A 27,450-nucleotide genomic window follows, 5' to 3' on the forward strand; every position below is an offset into this window, starting at 1 on the left:
AAATAAAAAATACAACTGTCTTGTTACAAGAGGTTTTATAGCTAAATTATCACTTGGCATGAAAAATAATTACATATTTTTACTATAATTAATTTTTATTTAATTATTCCAAACATTTAAGATAAATATGTGTAAGAAGCACGAGCCCATCCAGCAGCTCGAGAGTAAAATATTAACATACCGCAAAAGGTAAATGTTCGTATTCCGCAACATTTCTCCCACATAATTGATATACTTTACATTTTGATTATATTTTTTATTTATTTTTTTCTCTCGTTTCTTATATATTATTAGTAATTCCCATTTTTTAAATGCGACTAATGTAAGTTGCTAAACATTACTCATTGCAAAATACTCATTATAATAATCATCTAAGAAATTATACGCCTAACTTCTATTCGAAGTTTTAAACCTCTGAGATAAAGGCACTCTCAGAGGCAGAGGAGCTGCGTTCAAGTGAGGGGAAGATTTTATGTGGTAAAATTACAAGAGTGAATTAAGAAATTGTGTGGGTTTCACCCAAAAAAAGAAAAAGAAAAATTGTTGGTTACTTTTTTACCACTTGCGAATCTAATGGATTAGGATAACAAGGTACAAAACAACAAATCCGAGAGTGACAAGGTACAAATTCAACAGTAACGAGGTAAAAACCGGAGATGGTTACGACTTACGGCAAGTTGCAACACAAGCTCGCGGCTTTTTATTTTTAGAACAAAGTTATGGTAAATACTCTGGCTCAGTTTTATTTTCTAAAAACTAAGAGATGGTATAATATAAAAAAGGAAATATTACTCATTTTTCACATGAGATATCATCTCTTATTTTTTCTCACTTCGATTTTTGTACCTCACTTTCTTCTTGTAATGATGAGACTCACCTATTTTCTCTCTACAACATAGTTATCTTATGTTAAATGAGATTAATAAAACCCATATAAAAAACGATTTAATATTTTTATTTTTTGTTGCAAAAAAATCTCTCTATCATTATTGTATAAAAGTAAGTGGGTCTGGTTGTTAAGAAAAGAGAATGAAAAAAATTAATAAAATTCACTTATTTTTTATGTAACTGTAGCAAAGAGACTTTTTCTATAGCAAAAAGTAAAAATATTTTTTTCTATAAAAAAGTTATTTTTTAACTGATCAACTGAATACTGATGTAAAGTAATACACCAACAAGCTTTTCTTTATACTGTTATCTATGCAAGTCCTAGAGAAGAAATTCGGAAGAGACTTTGGGATGATTTACTTCAGTTATCAGAAGATATCTCGGTTCCTTGGTTAATTGCAGGTGATTTTAATGAAATTGCCTTTCCAAGTGAGAAGCGTGGTGGTGCTCCAGTTGATACTAGCAGATGTAATAAATTTTCTTCTCTTCTAACTGATATAAAGATGATTGATCTTGAAGGAATAGGTTCTAAATTTACATGGTGAGGACCAAGATTTCTTCATTTAGATAGAGTCTTTAAACGTTTAGATCGAGCTTGTAGCAATGCTGAATGGAGGTTGATGTTTCATGAAGGCCAGGTTCGAGTGCTTCCTCGTATTAACAGTGACCATAATCCTATCCTTATTACCTTAGAGCCAAGCAAAGTTGATGGGGTGGAACGCCCTTTCCGTTTTCATTCTTTTTGGTTGGATCATCAATTTTTTAACAATTTCATCAAGAAAAACTGGCGTCAGGATCAAAGAACAGTTGATAGTCTTCGTGATTTCACTCCTCTTATTAAGCAGTGGAATAAAGATGTGTTTGGTAATATCCATCATAAGAAGAACAAGTTGATTGGTAGGCTTGAAGGTATCCAGAGGGCAATTTCTGAGCAGAATAAAAGCCATTTAGAAAAGATTGAAGGCAAGATAAGGGGTGAACTTGAACAAGTTTTAGAACAGGAGGAACTTTTGTGGTTTGAAAAGTCTCGTGCTACTTGGATAGCTCAAGGAGATAGGAATACAAAGTACTATCATACAAAAACAATTGTTAGACGTAGAAGGAGCAAGATCTTGGAGTTGAAAGATGATGCTGGAAACTTGATTAGAGAAGATCACAACATTGCACGGGTAATAAATGCTTACTTCTCTAAACTATTTTCTGAAGAAAACCATGATCGTCTTTGGGTCCAGACTCTTTGGCCAAAGGTGGATGATGAGACTGCTATTAACTTAGGTGCTCCAATTTCAAAAGATGAAGTCAGACGAGCTTTCTTTTCTATGAAAGATTCGAAAGCTCCAGGGGAGGATGGCTATACCGCAACATTCTACAAAAAGAACTGGGAATTTATTGGTGAACAGATTTGGAGAGATATCAAGTATTACGCAGAAAACCCTTCCAGCATTGAGGAAGTCAACGGTACTCTGATCACTTTGATCCCCAAAGTTCCTAAGCCAATGTATGTTTCTCAATTCAGGCCTATTTCTTTGTGTAATGTCATTTATAAGGGTATGAGCAAGATCATTGTGGATAGGCTTAAGCTTACAATGGAGAATTTAGTTTCTCCTTACCAAGCTAGCTTCGTGCCAAATCGTCAGCTTCAGGATAATATTATAGTAGCAAAGGAGCTGGTTCATTCTATGGGGAGAGTAAAAGGAAAGAAAGGTACAATGGCAATCAAACTGGACCTTGAAAAAGCTTATGATAAACTCAGTTGGAGTTTTATCTATAAAGTGCTTATTGAAGTTCAGTTTCCTGATTGGATGATTGGTGTTATAATGGCTTCTATAACTTCTAATCGTTCGAGGGTCTTGATAAATGGTGTGGCTTCGGATTGCATAGTTCCTCAGAGAGGAATTCGTCAAGGGGATCCAATCTCTCCTTATATTTTTGTGTTGTGTGTTGAGAAGCTTTCCCACTTGATCGCTGAAAAAGTGACTATGGGTTCGTGGAAGCCTATTAGAGTCTGCAGAAGAGGGCCGAGTGTATCCCACCTTTTATTTGCAGATGATATCATTCTCTTTGCGGAAGCAGATATGGAGCAAGCTAAGGTGATTATGGATTGTATTAATCTCTTTTGTGAGATGTCGGGGCAAAGTGTTAGTGCAAATAAATCTTTGATTTATTTTTCCCCCAATACTGATACTCAAGTTGCTGCAAGGATTGTCAACAGAATGGGCTTTAAGCGCACTTCTAGTATTGGCAGATATTTAGGCTCTATTGTTAAACAAGGGAGATATATTAAAGCAGACTATGGAGCTATCAAGGATAGGATACGTTCAAAACTGGATGGTTGGAAAAGCCATTGCCTTTCTTTTGCTGGTCGAGTTACTTTGGTGAAATCAGTCATTGCTGCAATCCCTTCTTTCCATATGCAGAATGGTCTTTTACCAGTAACGTTTTGTGATGAAATTGAGCAGATACAAAGGGCTTTCATTTGGGGAGATCAGGATAGCAGAAGGCGGGCTCATTTAGTAGCTTGGGATCAAATGTATAAACCCAAAGATAGAGGTGGTTTGGGAATAATTAATCTTTGACTCCAAAATGAAGCTTATATTCATAAACTGGCGTGGAAGGTGTTAACTAAGAAAGATGATTTATGGGTTAAGATTTTAGTAGCCAAGTATGGTAGAGGTCAAGACTTAAGGAGAGGTATAAAGGCAAAATCATATGACTCTAAACTTTGGTGTGATCTTGCTAAATGTTGGAGTAATTTTCTTGCTGGTCTTAGATGGGAAATAGCATATGGTTCTGAAGTAAAGCTTTGGACTGATAACTGGTTGGGATGGGAGGAAAATTTGCAGCAGTTGTCGAGCAATCAGGTGCCGTGGGAGGAGAGTCAGAAATCAATTGCAAATTACATGGTGGATGATGGTTTCCGTCTTGAAGTTGTTCATCAATTTCTGGAGTCAGATTTGGCTGATGCAGTAACAAATCATCTCTGGCTTATTCCAAGGAATGGGGAGGATAGATTAGTTTGGATCAATAATCATCACTCAACTTCTTTGGTTAAGGTCGCTTACTGTAATCTTATGAACTTCCCAGCAGATGTTCACACTAGCTTATGGAAAAAAGTTTGGTCGTGGAATGGACCTGAACGAGTGAAAGTGTTTATGTGGATGACTTTGCTTGCTAAACTTTCAGTGCGCAGCAGAACCAGTAAGTGGTGTGGAGGTTCAAATGTCTGTCCAAGTTGTCCAAATCATGAGGAAACTATTATTCATGTTCTTCGTGATTGTAGACATGCTAGGAAAATTTGGCAATCTTGGTTTACAGGTTCGATACCCAATTCCTTTATGAATTCGAATTTGCAGGATTGGTTGACTTTAAATATCGATAACATGTGGTCCTCCAATAAAGTGAAGGACTGGAGGGATATTTTCTTTACTACTTGTTGGTTTTTGTGGAAGTGGAGAAATTTGGAGATCCATGAAGATCATTTATGTCATGATGAGCAATCGCAGGCTTCAATTTGGATGTTTGTCCAACAGATTCTGCAAGCCCGAATTTATCAGCGTAGTGGTGATTCCAACGATAGCGTTTGGACAGCCCCCAAGCAAAGGTGGGTTAAGTTGAATTGTGATGGAGCTTCTTCTAGTGGCATGAAAAAAGCTAGTTGTGGTGGTATATTAAGAGATCACAATGGATCCTTTTTGGGAAGCTTCTATTGTAATTTAGGTTCCTGCAATCCTCTTGATGCAGAATTATGGGGATTACTGAAAGGTTTGGAACTGCTTTGAGGAACAGGATTAAAAAGAATAGAACTAGAATGTGATTCTAGCCAAGCCATCCAGATGTTAAAGGAGCAGCATGAAGATCCTAGGGACTCTCAAGTCACTAGCAAATTGAGATTATGGTTAAAAGCAGATTGGACTATTCATCTTGTTCATACCAAGAGAGAAAACAACAAATGTGCTCATTGGTTAGCTAAAGCTGGGCAGACTAATAATCTCCATTTCAAGATTTTTAAAGATCCTCCTCCTCAGTTGATGGAACTTATAGTTGCTGATGCTAGAAATATGTCTAGCTTGTTAGTTTCTGATTTGTAATTTCTTTCTGTTTCTGGGGCTTAGCCCCTCTTTATTTAAAAAAAAAAAAAAAAAAAAAGTAATACACCAACAAAAAAAAGAAAAAGGATACGATCAATTGAAAACGTTAGGTTTCTTTTTTGACAGAAGAAGAATAGATGTTTTTCTCTTTTAACGGCATAATCATTTTTTGATTGTTAGATTACCTACCTAAGAAAGAGTGAACGCAAACATTATTTGATTTAGACAGCTTTAAGGCAACAAAGCCGTGATTTCCTTTTCAGACGTTCGGCCTTTTGATAAAGCTTAGCTTAGTTGAATGGCGGCTGTATCCCTTTATCATGATATTCTATTTTTACTATAAAAAAAATGAAAAAAATAAAAGAATTAGAATTTTGACATTTGACAAAAAAGTAAATTCCCACGTATGACCTGTAGTCCTTACTCCTTAGAAATAGAATTAACGTGGGTCTTTTTTAATTTTCCAGCCAATAAGTAAATTTTAAAATAATCAGTATATTTAAGAGAAAAATAGGTTGAGTTATAATTATTCAATAAAAAAACTAAACATTAAAATTATGAAAAATATATATACATACAGAAAAAAAGGAAAAATGAAAAAATTATTTTTTAATTTTTTATCAATTATTATAACTTGTTGCTTTTTCCCCCCTAAAAACATACCCAGATACAGGGAGAATATTTAATAATCATCACCCAAAATATGAAGAAAAAAAAGTGTATTGTTTACTTAAGATTTTGTTTCATATTGTTTTCGGATGGCACATTCCAAAATTTGCAATCAAAGGAAAAACTGAAAAAATATTGGCAGTATTGTGTGAATCAAACTAAAAAAAGTGGAGTCTTCTTGAAGAGAAAATATTCTGTACAAAGAAAAAATATATATATATAAAAAGTGATGGTGGGAGAATGAACCAATGGGAATGAAGCGACTTTAAACTAAAAAGACATAGTAGGTTAGCTAACTGAAGCAAACGCTGGAAAGGAGGTTGCGAGGACGCTCTTACCCGATTGGTCCAATATTAAAATGTCCATATGACCATTTCCACGTATCACAACAATTGGCGCGTGGAAACATTTTTGTTGTTGTTTTATGATGTATTTTTTTTTTTTATATAAATTATTGTTAAGTTGTACGATGTATTTAATTAACTCTTCTTTTGGTCTAAATAGCTGGATGATTTTGATATTAATGATGAGATTGAACTTCATCCTACCTACAAAGAGAGAGTTGAAGTAAGAATAAACAAAAGCAAAGGAGAAAAGCAATAAGAAAAAACAAGCTGAGAATAATTTATTTTATTTTATTTTCTTGTAAGAAGAAAAAAAGGGTGATGTGAAGAGCAGCAGCTAGATGAAGCAAGTTATTGACTGTTAGAAAGAGAGAGTCAGAGATAAGACCTTCAACTTGAATTGAAAATTTGAGCAATCTTTTTTGTCTATTCAATTTCAACCCATAACTCTTTGTGTGATATTGGCCGTGAAATTTATCAGCTGTCTTTGTTTGTAGCATTCAAACACAGAGAGAGAGCGAGAGAAAATAAATGAATGTTGTTAGTGGAGACTTCTGAAGAGGGTTGTGTTGTGTGTTGTGGCCTTGTGGGTAATAAGGTAAGAATGGGAACCCCAGGAACAGAGGAGCTTCTGAAGAAGATCCAACAACTGGAGGAGGGACACGCAAACCTTAAGCGAGAAATGTCAAAGCTTAAGGTCTCCGATTGCAGAAGCAACCAGAACCACGGTCATCGCCAGAGGTCTCACTCCGTGTCTCCGCAGCGTTCAAGATTGGGGAGAACTGATGGAGCATCTGCTTGGAAGAAGGGTTCTTGTTCCTTCAAACAATCATCGCCTCTTTCAAGAGAGAGTCGCGGTGATGGAGAAGGAGAAGGCCGTGCACGCTGTGGACCTTCCGCTGTGAACTTCACTGAACGCCAGTATCTGAATATTTTGCAGTCAATGGGACAGTCTGTTCATATTTTGGATCTTAGCTTTCGTATTATATACTGGTCGGTCATTAATTTCACGCTTCTCTCTTTCTTTTTTTGGTTTGTTTTTATTTCAATTCATTAGTTAATGAAGAAGTATTACTATGTGGGTGTTTCTTTTGGTGATAAATGGAGATACAAGTTTTATATATATCTATACTTTTGGCATTTGGAGATGATATGCCTTCAACTTAAGTTTTATTATATTGTTCTATCATGTTGATTGCTAAATTCTGGGAGGCTGCATTAAAAGCTTTTATTTATTTTGGGATTAATTTTGTTTTGCAGGAACCGTAGTGCCGAAAATTTGTATGGTTATGCAGCTGAGGAAGCTCTAGGCCAGGACGGGATGGAGCTTCTTGTAGATTCCAGGGATTTGGCCTTGGCCAATGATACAGTGAACCGTGTCATAATGGGAGAGAGCTGGACTGGGCAATTCCCGGTCAAGAATAAGATGGGAGAGAAGTTTGTAGCTGTAGCAACTAATACACCTTTCTATGATGATGATGGAAGCTTAGTTGGGATTATTTGTGTCTCAAGTGATTCGCGGTCCTTTCTTGAAATGAGAGTTCCGTTGTCAGGTGTAAAGAACTCTGAATCAAATTCAGGTTCCACCTTTCCTAGAAGTAGCATTACAAATAAACTTGGTCTTGACACTCAACAGCCACTTCAAGTTGCTCTGGCATCGAAAATTTCAAATTTGGTTAGTGCTGTAAGTTTCATGTTTCTGTCATTTAGTATACCATGGTGTGTTTTGATATTAGAACCATTAAACAGGCATCAAAGGTGAGTAGCAAAGTTATGTCAAGAATCTGGACAGGAGAAAATAATGTGAATCCTGAAGGCGGTAGAGGAGAAATTCATCATTCTGAGCATAATTTCTCAGAATCTGTTGTTTCAGACCAGAGAGAGGATGCTAATTCCAGTGGAGCTAGCACACCCAGAGGTGATGTGCTACAATCCCCTTTTGGTGTACTTTCTCATGTTGAAGAAAAATCGCAAGGAAAGACTGTGGGAGACTCTGGTGATGAGAGTGAAGGAAAACCTATTCATAAAATCATACCTTCTAAGGCTGAAGCTTGGATTCAAAAGAAAACATTATCGTGGCCATGGAGAAAAAATGATCGAGAAGGATCAGCAGCAAGCAATGTTCGTGTTGCATGGCTGTCGAGGCAGAATGATCAAGAAAATGAGTCAGTTAATGAGAATATTCTTTCCTCTGGCTTGAAGCAAGAAAGCCAGACAGTCGAAAGTAATCGCCCTATTAACAATGAGGCTTCAGGATCATGGTCCTCCTCTTTTAATGTCAACAGCACAAGTAGTGTCAGCAGCTGTGGGAGTGCTGGCAGTTGTGCTGTCAATAATAAAGTGGATGTGGACACTGATTGCTTAGATTATGAAATTTTGTGGGAGGACCTGACAATTGGAGAACAAATTGGACAAGGTAGTCACGTTCTTAACTAAAGGGGAAAGCCTGAGAACATAAGCTTTTGACAATATCTATGTTTTAACAAGTATTTGTTTAAGAATCTTGACACATTATCGGTATTTATAGTTCTTATGTTTGAAACTTTGTTTGCTTCTTTATGGAGCCCTGATAATTTATGGAGCCCATGCTCGCAAACCCAAATATCTAGTTATCAGCAGTTATTAACTTATTATGCATTTTATGCTTGACCCATTTCCTATATACCTCTCTGTTGTTGAATTGCAGGTTCTCGTGGAACTGTATATCATGCTCTGTGGTATGGATCAGTATGTTCTTTTCTCTTCCTGTAATTTCTGGTTTTAAGTTCATGCATTATAAAAGGATATTCTACAAGCAACTTACCAGAACTTAAAGATTTTGTTGATGCTTTCTTTTCCTTCTCCCCTTTTTGGGGTGCAAGAGCATATTTGACTTTTTCATATATATTGATTGTGCAAAGTGTGATTATGTTGCAACTGGAATTACTAGCCTTTAGTATACTGAGGTCTTTCAGTGTGTTAAATTCAGCATTCTTGAATTAAGGCATCATAGGATTTCTGGTAGGACTATGAAATGTGTACTGTATGGCAACTCTAAGGTTGAGAATGTTAGAAATTTTCTTTTATAGGTTGACAAACCACATTTTACTGTCTGCAATTCTGATGTCAATTTGTATTCTTGTTTTTGTAGGACGTTGCCGTCAAGGTTTTCTCACAGCAAGAATATTCAGATGATGTGATACAGTCCTTCAGACAAGAGGTATGCTTTCTTGTACTCAATTTTGCTGATTATGTTGAGCCACAGGCTGAATCTGATCCATAAAGTGAGGAAGTCAGCATAGGTTTTCAAAACAACTCTGGTTGCTGATGCATTTGGGAGAGAAAAATTGATTAGAATATTATAGTTTTCCTCTGAGGATTTTATTTCGATGATGTTTGCACAATGAAATCATACTTGCCGCTTTTATTTTTTTTTACCATTTATTGCTTTTATGTGACGCACCAATCCACATACACGTTTGGCGTCAGACGCCTCTAATACGTGAACTTGGTTCATTGATTAATGAATGATACGTGTGTGAGATTGCTTTCCTACGTTAGATTATTTTAGATAAGGATCAATAATCATCCTGTTGAATTTGGAAAGCATATGAAAGAGATAAATATGGTTTATGCTTCTAATTTAAAGTAAATGATTCAGGTCAATGGTGGAGCCAGAAATTTTTTTGAAGGGGACAAAATTATGATATAATTTTTTCTTTAAAATTACAATTATTTATGTGATAAACAAAAAAATATATATACTTACAATTAAAAGCATCTATAAGTTTTGAAGGGGGATGAGCTACAAATAAAAATAAGAAATAATGTTCAATTCTAAAAGTTTGTATAAACTTGAAGGTGACTAATTCAGGGATAAAGAAACATAATGTTGCCATATCATAGTGGATTTTTTTCAGACACAATGGAAATTTTATTTTTGGGAACTTGGCCTAGAATAGAGTGGATACCAAAGACGGTGTAAAGCCATTCGTTTAAAATGGATGATAAATGCATTGTTTTCATACCATAAAACTCGTTGAATATAGTTAAGTCTGATTAGCCACAATGGTATGAATACGGATGATTAAACTGAGAGATAAGTACTTCTTATCTTAATCACTTTTTTAACGTTGAAAAAGTTTAGAAGAAGGGGAGGTTGCCCCATTCTAAGGTCAAGCATACCACAATACTACTCACTTTAATCCTTTATTTATAAAAAGGAAATAAAAAGTTTTGGTCTCCTTTTTGATTGAATGACTTTTTATCTTCATTAGTTGTTTTTCAAGTACAATACTATTTAATTAGTCAGCATCTTGTTATTAGCCACATAGTTTTACATCTTCCAACAAGAGTCCATTTCTAAATTTGAAAAAAGAATAAATAAATTTTTCACTGAGCTTTGGGTGGAGCCATAGCCCATACCTATCAGTATGGGTGACAATTCGTGTAAGAGGTCATATTCGAGTTGGGTCAAAGTCTGACACAAATATGAATACACTTACCTGAACATGGTGCAAATAAAGATTTGTGGTACAAATAAAGATTCGTGTCAAGGCTCTCAAGACGAACACGACTAGTTCATTTTGCGGGTTGACACACAACATGACATGAATAACCTATCAACTTTGAAGTGTTCTGCTTATTATGCAGGTTGACATGACATTGTCACTAATAATCGAATAAATGTTGTTTTCACCAATGTCACACGACATGAATAATTCAGAAGAAGACATGACAGGCAACACAATAAATTTTTTCGTAATATATTTTGTAACACGAACACAAAACAAATATAATGTAGGTCAATTCAAATACAAAATTTTTGTGTCATGTTCGTGTCGTATGAACGGATTGTGTAGTATTGTCACCCTTAGCTCTCAGGTTTACCTTGGGTTTGATATTGAAGTACTCTTCAGAATTCAGCTAATGTGGAGCTGTGACTTGTTCTTCTACTTTGTCGTGTGTTCCTATTTGATTACTTTTTTCTTCTACTTCCACAATCAGACATATTCTGCTCTGTTAGATGTAGTTTCTGTGTGTATTTGAACCTCCTGTCCTAGGTGCTTGGCATCCCCTTAAATACTTCTTTTGTCTTGATTTGACAATATTTTGTGTAATGAAGGTGTCTGTGATGAAAAGACTTCGACACCCAAATATTCTTCTTTTTATGGGGGCAGTGACTTCTCCTCAACGTCTCTGCATTGTGACAGAGTTTCTCCCACGGTTTGTTCTGAACCTTCCTTTTGACCCCTTGTATGATGAGCATTTTGATTCTAGTTTGTTATGCAGCATGTCACAAAATACTGAGCTGGGCTGATTATTGTTGCTTTCTTTCGTAACTTATGAATTCAGGGGAAGCTTGTGCCGCTTGTTACACAGAAACACATCCAAACTTGATTGGAGACGGCGAGTTCATATGGCCTTGGATATTGTGAGTATTTGGTAATAGAATTATGGACCAAATGATATTCCTTCTACATAAAGATATCTCATTGTTATGATGCTGACTTCTTTTGTTGGAAAAGTGACTTATTCAGTTTCTTTATTTTCCCCTTTTTTTGGTGTTATTAATTCATTTTGGATTTCTGTGCTTGGAGCACTACATGGTTTTTACTTGTTATAGGAAACATAAATTTCATTGGTATCTTAGAATGCATCTCTCACTCTGTTTGAAGCAATGTTGTATGCTTACAGCTTAACTCTTTCTGCAGGCACGAGGCGTAAATTATCTTCATCATTGTAACCCGCCTATCATCCACAGAGATTTGAAGTCTTCAAATATTCTAGTTGATAAAAATTGGACTGTGAAGGTCCGCCACTTGTCACTTTTTGTATTTATCCTAGAATGTTGGGTTGGAAGCTTTCACTAACATTATTTTCTATTAAGCTAGACAATATCTTAATCATGTATTCACTGAACAGGTTGGTGATTTTGGTCTTTCACGTCTTAAGCTAGAAACATATCTCACAACTAAAGGGAGGGGCACGGTAGGCTCATCTTTTGTTTTTTCTGGGCTATGAAATCTTTGATCTGTTTGAAATTGTCCCTATTATTACAATTTCACTGCTACGGAGTCTCAGAACATCTTTCTGATTCTATCATTTTCCTGCTTTGTAGCCTCAATGGATGGCACCAGAAGTTCTTCGTAATGAACCCTCAGACGAGAAGTATGACCAATCTTTGCCCCAAATTAGTCTCTCCCACTCATGTTTTTACCCAAAAATTTTCAATATCTATTTTTTATGCTTCTTGGGAACATCAGGTCTGACGTATACGGCTTTGGGGTGATATTATGGGAACTTGCAACTGAAAAGATCCCTTGGGATAATCTCAACTCAATGCAGGTATTGCTTTTATGTGTACTTGAACCTTTGAAAATATATCGAAAAGGGAAGAGGCGCAAAATGCAATGATAGTTAAGCCTATTGAATGAAAAGCTACCAGCAAAATGTGTTTTTCATTGTTGGTGAAACATTTACATTTTTGTAAGATTTGTTATTCCACAACTATGTTACCATATAGAATGCAAGTTAGGTGTTTAAATTGCTTAGTTGGTTTGCAGCTTATATAGTTTATTGAATTACTCTTATTCTAACCTCAAGTCCATGCTGACTGGGAAATTCTATCCAATAAATATTTTGCCCAGTTCTTCTGATATCATATCGAATATAAAGAATTTTTCAACGCAATCATGTACACTGTGGGTGCATATATGATCAACTGTTCCTCTAGGAATCTCGCAGGTGATTGGAGCTGTAGGGTTCATGAACCAGCGGTTAGAAATCCCAAAACATATTGATCCACGGTGGGCTTCTATAATTGAGAGCTGCTGGCATAGGTGTGCATTGTCATCTCTTTGTTAAATAATTACTTTTTATTTTTTTGTCCATAGCTCTGAATATCCAAGCTTAAATGTTATTACCCAAAAGAACATAGATCAATTTAAATTTGACTTGGTCCTAATAGTAGTTGGCCAGCTTACCTAAACAATCTTCATATCGATTGCTGTTTCATCAAACTGGAATTATTGGCCCTTATATTTTTTCAATATTAGGTAACATACTTGATGATGTGTAAAGAACCTTGGGATACACCACCCAAAAGCTAGCTCGAGCCCAATCCGGCTCTGATACCAGTGTTGGGAAATTCGTTCCCTCAAACTCCAATGTCAAGCGGGTCCAGGGGAAGTCCGTGGCGGAGAACCACCACCAATGAGCTAAGGCTACACCAACCGTAGCAAGTGGATCCGACACCATGTCTCAACCCAAAACCTTAAGGCTAATTCCACTTTAAAGTGGGAGGCGGTGAGGGCTCAAGCTCTGATACCATGAAAAGAACCTTGGGATACACCACCCCAAAAGCTAGCTCAAAGGGTGGGAGTGCCCAAGACCTTATAAACACGCCCCCTCACACGAGAGAAAGTGGGGGACGGCGACGCTCTGATACCATGTAAAGAACCAATTCAACCCAAAAACTTAAGCTAATTCCACTTTAAAGTGGGAGGCGGTGAGGGCTCAAGCTCTGATACCATGTAAAGAACCTTGAGATACACCACCCCAAAAGCTAGCTTTATTTCAAGTGGAATTTCTTTGTTCGCACAGGTAGGTGGGCCTGTGCATTGTCCACCCTTCAAGCCCAGTGGGCTCTCGTGTGAGGGGGCGTGTTGAGATATTATATAGTCCCACTGGTTGTATGTGCAACTAATGTGGAGTTTTTAAGGCCTTGGACACTCCCACCCTTTGAGCTAGCTTTTGGGGTGGTGACGTCAAGGTTCTTTACATGATGTGGCCCGGATTTCATATTCGTAATTGGCATTGGATTGTTGACTTTGCTGATCACAATGTTTTTTGTGCAAATTCTTAGTAATCTATTTTTCTACCTCTTGATAGTCTTACTCCATTAATATTGAAGCCAAGGTGGTACTATTACCAAACATCTTATGCCAACTTATAAGTTTGTTCATTCCTTCCAGTGATCCAACTTGCCGACCAACATTTCGGGAACTTCTTGAAAGGCTTAGAGAGCTGCAAAAGCAGTATGCCATTCAGTTCCAGGCAGCCCGATCCGCAGGTGGGGAAAGCGCCCAAAAGGAGTCCTAGACACAACCTTGGAGCTATTTTTTCTTTCTGTTACTTTGTGGCTGATGCATAAGGATTTTTTTGGCATATATTTTACCAAAGTTCCTCAAGTAGATGAATTGGTACAAACGGCTGGTCTTGGAACCATGTAGAATGGCTGGTCTGAGTTCTTCTTTATCAACATTTGTCAAGGTATTATAGAGAAGGTGTATAGAATGATATAAAAAGTGGTGGGGATTGCCAAACTCTCAATGGTGGTTAGGTTAGTCATTTTATTTTTCTTTAGTGGCAACATAAAGTTTCTTCAATTTATTGGTGGTGCTGTATGTTTGGAGTCTTGTGAGATGACCACCCCCGTTGTAATTGTCTATGCAAATGTTTGCACCACTATTTAAAAGTTGTACAGAAGGTAGTGAGAAGGAAAAAATATATTCATTTGACTACATTGATTAGAATCAGAATGTTCATCTGCTTTATAGTGTTGCATCTCTATCATTACCCACTTGAAGCAACAAAGTGCAGCTCACCACGTTAGACTGGCATTTCGATTGGCCCGTTTTAATTCAACTAATCGAATGAGAATATACAAGAATTCCAGGTAAAGATAGCAATTCTATTGCATGTACATTCTATAGGCTGAGCCCTTGTTTTTAATATTAACGGAACAAGAAGACAGTAGAGTTCAGATTACTGAACGGATGCTATGTTACAAAGAAATTGTTGTTTTCTCAATATTAGCTAGCAGTGGTAGTAGTTGTTGGTATAATAAACTGAGTAATATACTATCACGATTTAAAAAAATTAAGAAGGCTTACAAGAAAGTTCACAACTTTGCATCTTTGCTGTTGATACTGTACCTTTTAAGATTCTGTCTAAACTTCACATATAGATGACTAGTATGCAGAGTTGTGCTTTCTTTTCGTTTCGTTTCTTTCTTTTTCTTTTCTTTTGGGGTGGGGGGTGGAATTATATCTGAGAAATGTTTTATTTTGAGTCTTTTGATCGTAATAAAGTTGTTATATATATATATAACGGAATTTACTTACCACCAATTAGATTTATTACTTCTTATTATAAAATCTTAACTATTGATTCGTCAATTTGACAGTTATAATTTATTGGATGACACTTATTAGTTAATTATTAATTTTCAAGAAATTATAATCATCAAATTAACGAAAATAATGGTTCAAATTTAATGATAAGTGATAAATTTAATTGATGATAAGTAAACCTTCTTTGATTAATTTGTTCCAACTCTGCTCATCATAATTTCTTAAATTAAAGTTGACGTGGTACTTTCTTCTGCGTTACTAAAATGTCAATTTTTACCCACCTCACATAGTTGCGCAAGACAAACTCGACCTACATCTGCTCCCCTGCGGCTGATGAAACACGTCAAAAAAACTTTTGCCAATTTTGCTTCTTGGGTTCTTTCCTTAACCCCAATTTTTTGTGGTGAACTATTTGCTTATGAAGACCTCAAAAACTAAAATGAATCCTTACAACTACTTAATCTTAAGTGGTTGAGGTGAATGTAATTTGAAAAAAAAAACTATACCATATTGTCCATACGTTCAAGTTATGACGATACGCCCATCACTTCCATGCACAAAAGTACAAAGAAATAGGAAAACTCAACTCTTAAGGAATGTTAGAAACCTGTTTCGAGAAATAGTTCTTTAAATTTTATAAATAAAAAAAAAACTTGTTTAATAAAATCTGTTTTGTATAAAAAATTTAAAAATTGTAACTATTTTTTTTATTTTTAGAATCAAATTTGAAAAACATATCTAAATTATTTTAATTTTATATTTTAACTTTAAACTTTCAAAACAAAAAAAAAATATAAAAATACTTATTTCGTTAACTATTCTTCAAAACAATTTTAAGAAAAAAAACCAAAATACAATCAAACATACCCTTAATTTCTACCAAATTGTGTCGTATAACAGTGTTACATCTTACTAGAGTGATATAATCTATATTCTAAACCATATTGTATGAGCTCATGCTCAAGGAGAATATTATTGATCATTTGGATTTTTTTTCCCTGCTGCCAAGTTTATTGTTGACAAGTGGAACTGTGGAACTATGATGTAAGGAATGATATCAAAAAAGACATGATAGGGGAGCCACACTTTCGCAGAGATTAGATTCTCATGCAAAAATATACATAACCTGATTATGTGAAAAATTGTGTGAATCTCTCCTCTAACAAGGGTTAAAAGAATGGAGCTCAATCAATACTTGTTAAATTTTATAAAGAGAGATATAGACATAAAACTTTCACAGGATAATGTGAAATTTACACATGAAAAGATCAGTTTTCCACTTTCTCGTGCATCTTGTAATTCATATGAAAGAACTCCACCAGTTAGGAATTTACGAGGCCTACTGAAGGATCTAGGTACGAGGCTTTTATGACTTGTAATGTGGAATTATACTTTCAGGTGATGTAACCAGGGGTATTCCCGAACAAACAAAGAAATAGGATGACAAATTAGTGACTCTAAAAACATCATGAAGGTGTGAGCATAAAGAAAGAAAAGGCACATTAACATGGGGAACTGTTGCAGGGTCTGGAGCCAGCTAAACTTTTCTATATGAATCGCATTGAATACGCAGAAGTAAGCAAAAATATCGTGGACGCTTCCTTCCCGAAAATGTCAACTAGAAGTAACGCACGCGAGAATCTAGGCTTTATCGACTTGGATGTAATATAATGGAAATACTATTTTCCCAAACTGTCCCCAGAAGAATTTTCAAGAGGATGTAAAGTGCAGAGTTTTCAATTTGAGAAGTTAATTGAACATGACTGAGCAGCAATATGTTAAACAAGCAAATGAGCATACATAAATGACAAACATGGAGACATATGACACCAACTACTCCCATCTCTAACACAGCACAAACTAGCACTGTAGATCCAACGGGTGCTCCCATAAGGTGATGCCCTGTGTTCAAATCACACTCCCCATATTTCCAGCTAGAAAATCTACCTTCAAACTATCAATGCCAAAAAAATGTATAAAAAAAAAATAACATAATCTACTCCTGGCTCCATGTCCCTAGCCCTCATGAAGCATTAGTTTATTGGTTCTAACTTCTTATATTGAGCTCCATGTCTCGTCAAAGCCACGGTTACAGTCAGCACTAAAACATAAGACAGAACAATGCAAGCAACTTGGCTGATCTTAGCTCCCTTATATGGCTATGCTTTTGGCACATATGATATGGTTACAAGATATCTGAACAAGTAAGGTCTTGGAATTCATTTGATACTCAAATTTCAATGCAAAACAAACAACCAGATAAGTATCAAATTGGGAAACATTAACACTTCCCCACAACGCTTAGCGAAGCAAGTGCCGAATTGCAGCAACAGCATCACCTTTATGCTCACGCAAGGTTCGTTCAGCCACCTTTTTGTCCAGCTGTTGGAAACAATAAATAAGAAAAAATATATAAATTAATTGAAAGATTAAAAAGAAAAATGAACTTGTAAAAAAATTACCTCTAGTTCATTTGCGATTATGTCAACATCTGCAGCGTTTATCTTAACCGCAGCTAATTCTTTCTCCCTATAATCAGAAAATAAAATTAAAAGTTAAAAGTTAAGAAATCATTTATACAATATAGAAAGTAGAAACTGAAAAACTCAAGACAGTTAACCGAAACTTTGATTACCTCATACGCATGGCGTTCCAGTCCGCTTCGGCAGATGCAGAAATTGATGCCATCGCCTGCGAAGATCGTTAGAAAATACCGCAAAATTCAGTTTCGTTGCGAATCAATCCGCAGATGTGAAATTGTATGGCAATGTTTGGTTTCTAAGAAAACACGAGAAAAGAGAGGAACCTCTTGGACGCGAGTGGAATCGAGCTGGCGATCCTCGACGCGATCTGTGAGCTTGTCGAAAGCTTTGCTCTGCTGCTGCAAGTCTTTGGAGTCCACAACCATTTCTACTCCTTCGTCTGCACCCTCCATTTTTCCCTTTCTCAATTCAAACTTTTTGCCCTAAAACGCAGTTGAACAACACACCGAATGGAACTCTCGAACTACACTAGTCGAGGAGGAAAAAAAATTCATTTCTTATTCTACCAAAAACAAAACAACATTTCCCATAGTATGTGCAATATGGATCTTCGGGTTTATTGGGCTGACAGTGGGACCCTTGGGCCTAAAGCCTCTTGCATAATTAGCCCAATAGGCTAAGCAATCCATGAAATTTCTTCTTATTATTTTAAATGATTTTTTTAGGGAAAAAAAAAATTAGATTAAGAAAAGACATACTCTTTTGCCAGGTTAGAAAAAATACTAATCTCAATAAGAATTTATGGTAAAATTGTATATACCTTACCAAAAGAGAGAAATCTGAACAGCAACCAACATAAATAGATAATGTACTAATTCTCATTGATTTATTTTTTTTATTTTTTTTTAATGTTGGTAACGAATATTCATAATATAGTATTTTCATTAGAAAAACAATTTAGAGATGTTAACCTATGTAAAGCAAAAGATTGTTAAAAACCTACATGTAATGACAAATCTAATTAGCTCAATTGATATAGAAGTATTTTTTTTATACTCACTCTAATTATTTTTTTTAAGGCGAGTTGATCTCTTGGTATTTTCATAAGTTTCAACTTTCAACTCTTTAAATCGACTATAAAATTAATCCCTAATTGAGACTTAGTTATCCTAATCGAGGCTTAACCACACTTAAATCTCTTGGTCCCTCCCCAAATATGTTTGCATTGAAAACATAAAATTTATTTTTTAAAAAAAAATATAAATTTGTTATAAAATAGAGGACATAAGATTTATTTTAAGGCAAAGGGGTTGTGCTAGTGTTATAAAATAAAGGGAGAGAATAGAGAAAGGAAACTGAAGAGAGAAAATATACGAAGATCAGACATGAACTCTTAGGAAAGCATAAAAATATTATCAAATTCTAATTCACTCATCTAATATTTCATACAAGTCATGTCATTGTATAGGACTATACATGAATAAAGGGAATAAGTACACTTCATTCAATACATCGTTAGTGTAGTGATAACATTTCATACCAAAAGTCATAGGAAAAAAAAGGTTACATAAACCTCTTGTATTCCAATAATCATCCACATGTAAAAAAATTTATATTTTACAACACTTCATACCATTAATATGTCTTGTTAAAACCTTGCTAAGAAATCCAATGGGCAAAACAAGCGAAGAAAAAATAGTACATATGCTATAAAACATTGCACGCCTCATTAAAAATCTTTGGCCAAGAAAAAACTATTGGGAAAAACTTGGTAAAAGAAAAAAAAAAGCCCAATATGTATAAGTGCCCTTAATTGAGCCATATAACTACTTCTAGAGTGAAGGAAATGAACAATAGTTACAACTTTCCATAATGACAATCTCATTATCTTTTCAAATAATAAATTGTAGTAATGTCCACTTAATTATATCAGTAGTGTCCATTTATAACATTTCCCTTTAAAAATTAATGCGCTAAGTTCATGCCTTAGAAGTAGTTCTGGCAATAGGAGTAATTTCCATGGTATGAGATTCACCATGCCTATCCTTATTTGTTTTTTTAGCCATTTTTATTTGCCTTCTTTCCTTCTTACCATTTGACCCAATGATGGATTTTCTACGACCACTTCAAAGGTTATATCATTGTTTGCATTCACAACGCTAAAGATTGATGTTAGGTGATGGCTTTTTTAAGAATTTATATTATTCTCTAACACTCTCTCTCACGTAAGAGCCCTTTGGGCTTGAAATGTGGATATTGCATAGGGCCAATTTTGTTGATTTTAAATATCGATCAGGCCATACTTGTAATTTAGGTCTGCATAAGCTAACAGGTCAGATCAGCCCTAAGGTTTTTTATACAGACTTGGCATATTTAAGTCAAAGTCTAGTCAAACATATTTATACCCCTAGATACAAGTTACAATTAAGGGAAAATTATTTCTCTAGTCACTAGAGATAAAATTATATCCAGTGAGCTCAAAACAATGTCGTTTTGGATTATAAGATTAAAAAATTATAATGATAAACACTAATATAACCTTGCAATATATTAGAATTACAAAAATATCTTAATTTCTGTCCCAAAACAATATCATTTTAGACTCATCAGAGATAATCTCAATTGACTGAACAAATCCTTCAACCTACAATTAAATGCTGGTAAGAAATTAAATCATGACTAAGAAGGGTCATGCGGCTATGAATTAATCAAGTCTCAAGACATGATAATATATATCTGCTTTATTTAAAATAATTTTATATTTTAAATCAATACATGTTATAAAATAAGAAAAAATTCATAAATCACTTTATAGTTTATTTTTTTATCATTTATACCTCTATATTTTTTTTATCAATTATTCCGTGTAATTTTTTTTCCATTCAAGCCCCCTTTTAACACTGTTAATAATTTAGTTAAATTGTCCGTTTTATCATTTAATTTAGCTCCAGTGGCATGAGATTTTGCATTTATCCTGGTTGCCGAAAACTTGAAAGATTTTACTCGGGAAGTTCCAACTTGAATTTACCATGTTTGAAAAAATTGGTGTTTCGCCATTGCCACAAATTTTCCGTTATACTGACATATTACTAAAAGAATTGGAGGTGACAATAGATTGTGTCGATTGGGAAGCTGATATAAAATTATAAATGATTTGATCAAGCAACACTTGAGGAAAGAGGTAACCTGAGGTTTTTTTTGTTGTTGTTGTTGTTGTTGAGGTTACAAGGAATTGAACACAACACCCTACACTACACACATTCTTAACACACACACCCCACACCGCTAGGTAGCCTGAGTTAGTATAATGTCAGGTAGCTAATTTTTTTTTGTAATCAGGTAGCTAATTTAGTTCTCAATCACATTATATATATATATATATATATATATATATATATATATATATATATATATAGGGGCATGATATTCTTACACCGGTGTAAGAATTAGAAGTCTTACACTCAATCTTGACCATTGATCCACTTGTATCCAATGGCTCACATTACTAAAAAAAAATTAGCCGTTAGATATAAATGGAATCAACGGATAAGATTGAGAGTGTAACTTACACTGGTGTAAAATGATCCTGACCCATATATATATATATATATATATATATATATATATATATATGAGAAAAACTATTCTCATGTTACATGGGATAAGTTTTCTCTCATACACACTCTTCTATAACTGTGCCATTTTTTTCTTATATTTTCTTTTATTTTTTCAGGTGGTGGAGCTCACAAATTTATCTCTATGACATGAGATAATTATCTCCTTTAACATGAAATTAATAAAACCATATATATATATATATATATATATATATATATATATATATATATAGGAGAGAGATCATTTGACTCGAGAGTAAGACTTATAAGTTTTACTCGCTATCCTAACCGTTGATTTCCGTCCATCAAACAGTTATAGTTTAGGAAGTTATATTAATTAATTAATTATTATATTACACTATAAATGACAACCATTGATTTTCGTCCATCAACAGCTGAGATGATGAGTAAGATTTAAAAGTCTTACTCTATATTCAAAAGAACCCTCCCCATATATATATATATATATATATATATATATATATAAGTTTTATTTTTCTCATATTTCATGAGACAAAATATCTCATGTAACACACAAAAAAGTGGGTGAGATTCACTTTTTTATTTTCTCTCTTTTTTAGTGAGTTACACCTACTTTTTTGTGTGTTGCATGAGATAATTTGTCTCATGCAACATGAGAAAAATAAAACTATATATATATATATATATATATATATATATATATATATATATATATATATATGAGGTAGGATCCTTTGACACCAGTGTCAAATTTAAAGTTTGACACCTCGTCTGAGAACTGTTAGATCAAAAAATATCAGTGATGTCACATGCTTATAAATCAGAGTCGTTGATATCAGTTACTAATTTCCTTCAACAGCTATAACTTTGAGAATCATTTTCATCATCTAATAATAGTCCTTTGTTTTCAACGGAATGCAGAATGACGGCAACAACAAAGAAGATGAATATCCAAGCCCTAAGTTAAAATATTATGGGTCCTATTTTTCTCATGTTGTAGGAGATAAGTATCTCCTACTATAGATACATAATATGGTGGAGCCCACCATCCATTAAAAAAAGAAAAAAGAAAAAATGATGTCATAACTTTTTGTGTGAGAGAAATATGAGATAGTTATCTCATGTAAAATGAGACAATTATTTCCCAAATATTATATACTTTATAGTCAATGCCAAACAATGGAAAAGTTAAAATATTATTTGATATAAGGGTAAAATGGACAAATTAGCTCAATTATTTGTATTAAAGAGAACTCGATGGAAAAAAATCTTGGATAGTACTTGATAAACAAAATGTATAAAAGTGTAAGTGATAAAAAAGTAAATTACAGTAAGAATTTATGAGCTTTTTCCTATAAAATATCATTTCACGGATGGTAATTGACAAAAAAAATAATGTATAAGAGTGTAAGTGATAAAAAAATAAATCACAATTGGGGTTTATGAGCTTTTTCCTATAAAATAATAAAATATCATTTATAAACATATTGTAATGCATAGATTCTAACAGAAACTGTGGTATGTGCCAATAAAACTCGGCTAATAATGCTGTATATCTGTGCTTGTAGATTTTAATTCTGATGTTATCTCTAGTCTTGCTGGACAGCTATAGCTCCATTATGGCTTAGATTTTTGGTAGTTGATCACATGATCCTGCCGTACGTCCAGCTATTCTCAATTAATCAGTACCGTTTTTTCTTACATTTTGAAAATGAAGGTAAGTGCCTAATATGTATTTTTTTTATCCATTTCTTAGTTAATTTTGAAGTGCACGTTACGTTATCTAGATATATTTTTTATATTATGCATAATTACAAACATATATAAATCCATAATTTAATAAAATGATTTAAATATATACACTCATATACAAAATTACAAATTTGTAAAGAATTAACTCAACCTTAAAAAGTTAAGATGCTGGTTAAGTTAGTTTTGTATTTATCCAATATGCCCTCTCAAATAATAATTTATTGGGCTTGAAGGGTACCATTTTAATTATTTTTTATTAATAATATAGGAACGGTGCCTGCTCAAAGAGTCGAAGCTCGTGGGGATACCGGAGGGAGCCAACTCGACTCAAAGAGATAATTAGGGTTGGGTAACTCCAAAAAAAAAAAAAAAATCGTGACCACTTAATTACACAGGCATTAATACTATGTAAAAAACTAATTCAATCCAAAAAATTAAGATTTTTGGTGAAGTTACATTAATAATTTTGTATTTCTCTAACAATCTTATTTAGGTAATTTATATAATTACATATAAATAACAGTCTAACAAAAATAAATGTTATAATCATTCGACTTGAACAATTCTTACGTATGATAGCTCTATAATACAAATTTAGTAAGAATTTTTTTTAGTAAAATCATCTTTATCCATTAATTACATGCTATTATAAAGGACATTTATCAATTAGTTATAATTTTAAAATTAGATATTTTTTTGTAAAGATTTATCAATTTGTAAAAGTTTAGAGATTTATCCATTAATTACATGCTATTATTTATGTTTTTTAATAGGAAAAAGTGTTTGTCATATTAAATGACATAACTTTGTGTCATTTTTAATGAAACTATACGTTGTTTTGGTGTGTTTTTGATATATATTTTTTTATATTTTCTCTTTTTTATAAAATTAGGGGGGGATAAAGGAGAGGGAATGCAAAAATACACTAAAACGGCGCAGTTTCATTAAAAATAACACAAAGTTGTGTCATTTAAAATGATAAACATTTTTTCTTTTTTAATATTATCTAAAAAAACAAAGATAACCAGAAAAAGGTAATTCTACTTCCCCAAATTGTTAAAAATATGTACATTTCCATCGAATTAAAATGCTGGTATTTGTAACCAGCATTCTTTAATTTTTCTATGTCGTCATTTCTTTGGTAAATTACCTTTTGGTATTTATGTTTTGTGATAATATGCATGTTACTAGGCATTTATGAAGCAACTTCTGCATCTGCTGAGGTGCCTAAACGCACTGGAATGCTATGTTTCCAAAACCAGGTCAAACACTACAAGTTGTGAACTTTTTTCTAGATAATGATGCCTAAAAATGTAGCTCACATGCTAATACCATATAATGGTTTGGACTAGGGGTGTAAATGGGCTGGCCTGGGCCGGGCTTTGGCCTTCCTGGCTCAAGCCTACGTCAAAAAAAATTCAGCCTATCTGACCTACTGGCCTATTAAAGGCTTTATTTGTAGGCCAAGTCCGACCCATTTTTAAAAATAAGAAAGCCTGACATGGCCTACAGGCCTTGTAGACCTCCCACTGTAGATACTAAGCAAAAATAATAATAGTATAGAGCAAAGAAAGTTTCATTCATGCATGCACTAATACTTCTCATAAGAAAAAAATGACAAACAAGAAAGAGTCAACATAATACCCAGCTCTAGAATGTATATCATAGAGGAATAGAGTCAAAGAAATGGGGAAAATAAGAAAAATACAATTATTGGATGCTGAAATAAAGTCTATAAGAGAATATTATTCATCTAAAAATCTTTAAACCACCATCAAGACAAGGGAAAGAAGAGTATTATTGAAAGATCTTCATTAGTAACATCATAATCCAACAAGGTACCCATTGCTCCATGGTATTAAGCTGCAACATGTAAAATTTGGAGACATTAGACAAGTTTTCCTTTCTTAAAATAAAATAGCACAAAAAGTAAGAGATATTGGTATTTGGTACTTTGCGTCTTTGTCACATAAAATAAATATTATTTTATTATTTTATTTTAATAAATTAAATAGGCCAGCCTACAAGGCTGTAGGCCGGGCTTGACAAAATTGGCCTATCACCTATTTGTTAAAAATTTTTTTTTATAAGTTTAAGTCTACTCTACTTTTTTGAAAAGCCGAGCCTGGACCGGACTCAATGTAGACCAGGCAGTAGGCTGGGCCCAGCCTGGCCCATTTACGCCCTAGTTTGGACTATCAAATACTACACACATGGTAGGGCAAGCTTGCCATTTATGGATGACAAGAACCATATGAAGACGTTGCTTCTTGATTCTTTTTTTTTTTTCTTTTCTTGAAAACGTTGCTTCTTGATTCATAAGTGCAATTACTGTCACTTTATATCAAAATTTGCTACGTACATATTTTACTCAGAGTGAATACAGGATGAAAATTAATGGCTCCGCATCCTAGACCTTGACTCGTTACCTCGCGCATTGAATATTTTTACCAACCAGTGTCATTCTATTGGACTCGAATAAGAGCAAATTATTGTGACTATGCATTAAGGGTTATGTTATTTACATATCATATTAATTTTTAAATTTTTTGGTACAAGAAAAAGAGAGAGTATTAAAATGTATATTTTTATTTTATTATTAGAGAAGCTTTTAAAAACGATGTAATAAAAATAATATATGAATTTCAATATTGTAACTTAAACTAATCATTCTTATATAAATTCTTAAGATTCGAGCAAAGCTCTTTTCAGTTTCATTTGTACATGTTAGTACCTAGTAGTTAGCACTCTTATTCACAGCAGGGAATAGATGTTAAAATTTCACATGGTAAAATTTTTGTGTCTATCTTTTTTTCTATAAATAATAATTGAACCACATCAATTTAATGCATTTGAAAAAAAAAGTACAATTTTTTTTTTTGGTACATTGCCAGGAGGTGTTCCCATTCAACCCGGGCACCATGCCCTCAGGGTACGGCCCGTTTGGGTTAGCCCCTCATTGTAACAGTGGGTGCACTAAGCTTCGCAACCGGAGAAAGGACGAGACTAATCCCTCAACCGAAGATTTTTGGCTTATCCTCTGGCCCCCAAAGATTTTCCTAGAAACTGCTTGAGGTAGGGTTTGATCCATGCACCAACCAATCCCTTAGGAGCTCAGCTGCGAACTCAGCTACCCAAAAATTTTATATGACTATATCATGTGAAATTTTAACACCAGATAATCACTTCCCTTATACTCAATAGTACTCAAAGACTAAAGTAGTTGATGGTTGAGATGTGACAATTATGAATCACCGGCCAATAAAATCTACTTCCAAACAAGTTTGAAACTTTTGTCCATGTTTGTTAAAAGAACTATGTGAGACGTCCTTAGGTCTATGGGTATTAATGGTACGTACTCTCCTTCAGACTATAAATACACGTCTTTGCCAAGATTTGTAATCACAAGCAAAGCAAGTGTTTTCAGTTTCAGCTGTATTATTTCTCTCTTCGTGCAAAGATATGGGGAAATTACAAAAGTATGTTGGAGTGCTTGCTGTGATATTTGTATTGGTGATAGGAATAGCGGAATGCCACCGAAAAATTAAAGATGATGAAGTACTTGACGGCTTTGGAGGAGGTGGCCTGGGTGATGGTGGTGGTGGAGGTTTTGGTGGGGGTGCTGGTGCTGGTGGAGGCGCAGGTGGTGGTGTAGGAGGTGGAGCTGGCGGGGGAGCAGGTGGTGGCGCTGGAGGGGGTGCAGGTGGGGGAATTGGAGGTGGGCATGGCGGTGGAGTAGGGGGAGGAATCGGTGGTGGTGGAGGCGCAGGTGGAGGTGCTGGTGGAGGCTTTGGTGGTGGTGCTGGTGGGGGTGCCGGTGGAGGCTTGGGAGGTGGTGCAGGTGGGGGTACTGGCGGAGGCTTAGGAGGTGGTGCTGGTGGCGGTGGAGGTGCTGGTGGTGGGTTTGGAGGTGGTGCAGGCGGTGGCGCTGGTGGAGGCTTGGGAGGTGGTGCTGGTGGCGGTGCAGGGGGAGGTGCTGGTGGTGGATTTGGAGGTGGTGCAGGTGGGGGCGCTGGAGTTGGCGTTGGTGGGGGTGCTGGTGGCGGAGCTGGTGGAGGGGCTGGCGGCGGCTTTGGTGGTGGTGGATTTTGAATTTAAAAATTCTTATACTGTCATGCAAGTGTAATGCTCATATTCATGTCATGGTGGAAATTAAAGTACTTAATGAAGATTAATGAAATAAATGCAGGTTCTCTGTCATGATCTTCTCCTTTGGCTTACGACCTGAATTAACCACGACAAATATAATTAACAGAGTACTTACTAGTTACTACTTAGTAGCACTTGATAAAGTAGTGTATAAAGCACTTAGTAGTTAGTAGCACTTTATACCAATCAACTTACATAAAACAAACCAAAATAAAAATAAAAAATGGCACATGGCACTTTTAAACTGGACAGATATGCATACTAATACTATTGAATCAGTTCTTTAACAACTAGGATTCTATCCATGATTATGCATACGTAATAAAGGATTTTCTCCAAACCAAATTAAATATAACTCAGCT

At 34.7% G+C, this 27,450-nt stretch overlaps 4 protein-coding genes across 7 annotated transcripts; 3 read left to right on the forward strand and 1 right to left on the reverse strand.

Moving 5' to 3' along the window:
* Window positions 1–656: 656 nt before the first annotated feature.
* Window positions 657–5,179, forward strand: LOC133294495 (uncharacterized). The gene is made up of 6 exons (XM_061493175.1): window positions 657–672; window positions 1,165–1,356; window positions 1,477–2,592; window positions 3,079–3,401; window positions 3,504–4,086; window positions 5,157–5,179. The coding sequence occupies exons 1-6, from the start codon at window positions 657–659 to the stop codon at window positions 5,177–5,179; spliced, it is 2,253 nt and encodes a 750-aa protein (XP_061349159.1).
* Window positions 5,180–6,302: 1,123 nt separating this feature from the next.
* LOC133294438 (serine/threonine-protein kinase STY8-like) lies at window positions 6,303–14,465 on the forward strand. Of its 4 annotated transcripts, XM_061493091.1 has the most exons (14): window positions 6,303–6,869; window positions 6,912–6,982; window positions 7,250–7,664; window positions 7,739–8,405; window positions 8,676–8,716; window positions 9,120–9,188; window positions 11,094–11,194; window positions 11,324–11,402; window positions 11,683–11,781; window positions 11,894–11,959; window positions 12,090–12,139; window positions 12,235–12,316; window positions 12,716–12,810; window positions 13,945–14,465. In XM_061493091.1, the coding sequence occupies exons 1-14, from the start codon at window positions 6,525–6,527 to the stop codon at window positions 14,069–14,071; spliced, it is 2,307 nt and encodes a 768-aa protein (XP_061349075.1). In that variant the 5' UTR covers window positions 6,303–6,524; the 3' UTR covers window positions 14,072–14,465. The 4 variants fall into 4 exon arrangements, 2 of the variants coding, with proteins under 2 accessions (XP_061349075.1, XP_061349074.1); XR_009749213.1 differs by having other exon boundaries at window positions 6,303–6,982; window positions 12,619–12,810; window positions 13,945–13,985; XR_009749212.1 differs by having other exon boundaries at window positions 6,303–6,982; window positions 12,705–12,810; window positions 13,945–13,965.
* Window positions 14,466–16,815: 2,350 nt separating this feature from the next.
* LOC133294539 (uncharacterized) lies at window positions 16,816–18,148 on the reverse strand. Its single transcript, XM_061493226.1, has 4 exons — window positions 17,912–18,148; window positions 17,741–17,796; window positions 17,568–17,634; window positions 16,816–17,487 (listed from the first exon to the last, which is right to left on the reverse strand). The coding sequence occupies exons 1-4, from the start codon at window positions 18,038–18,040 to the stop codon at window positions 17,407–17,409; spliced, it is 333 nt and encodes a 110-aa protein (XP_061349210.1). The 5' UTR covers window positions 18,041–18,148; the 3' UTR covers window positions 16,816–17,406.
* An 8,253-nt stretch (window positions 18,149–26,401) lies between these two features.
* Window positions 26,402–27,031, forward strand: LOC133294496 (glycine-rich cell wall structural protein-like). The gene has a single exon (XM_061493176.1). It carries the CDS (start codon window positions 26,402–26,404, stop codon window positions 27,029–27,031), a length of 630 nt encoding a protein of 209 aa, XP_061349160.1.
* The last annotated feature ends 419 nt before the right edge of the window (window positions 27,032–27,450 follow it).

This window comes from Gastrolobium bilobum, unplaced genomic scaffold (genome assembly GCF_033153095.1).
Source record: "Gastrolobium bilobum isolate Gb01-03AN ecotype WA unplaced genomic scaffold, APGP_CSIRO_Gbil_v1 utg5188, whole genome shotgun sequence".
NCBI classification, from domain to species: domain Eukaryota; kingdom Viridiplantae; phylum Streptophyta; class Magnoliopsida; order Fabales; family Fabaceae; genus Gastrolobium; species Gastrolobium bilobum.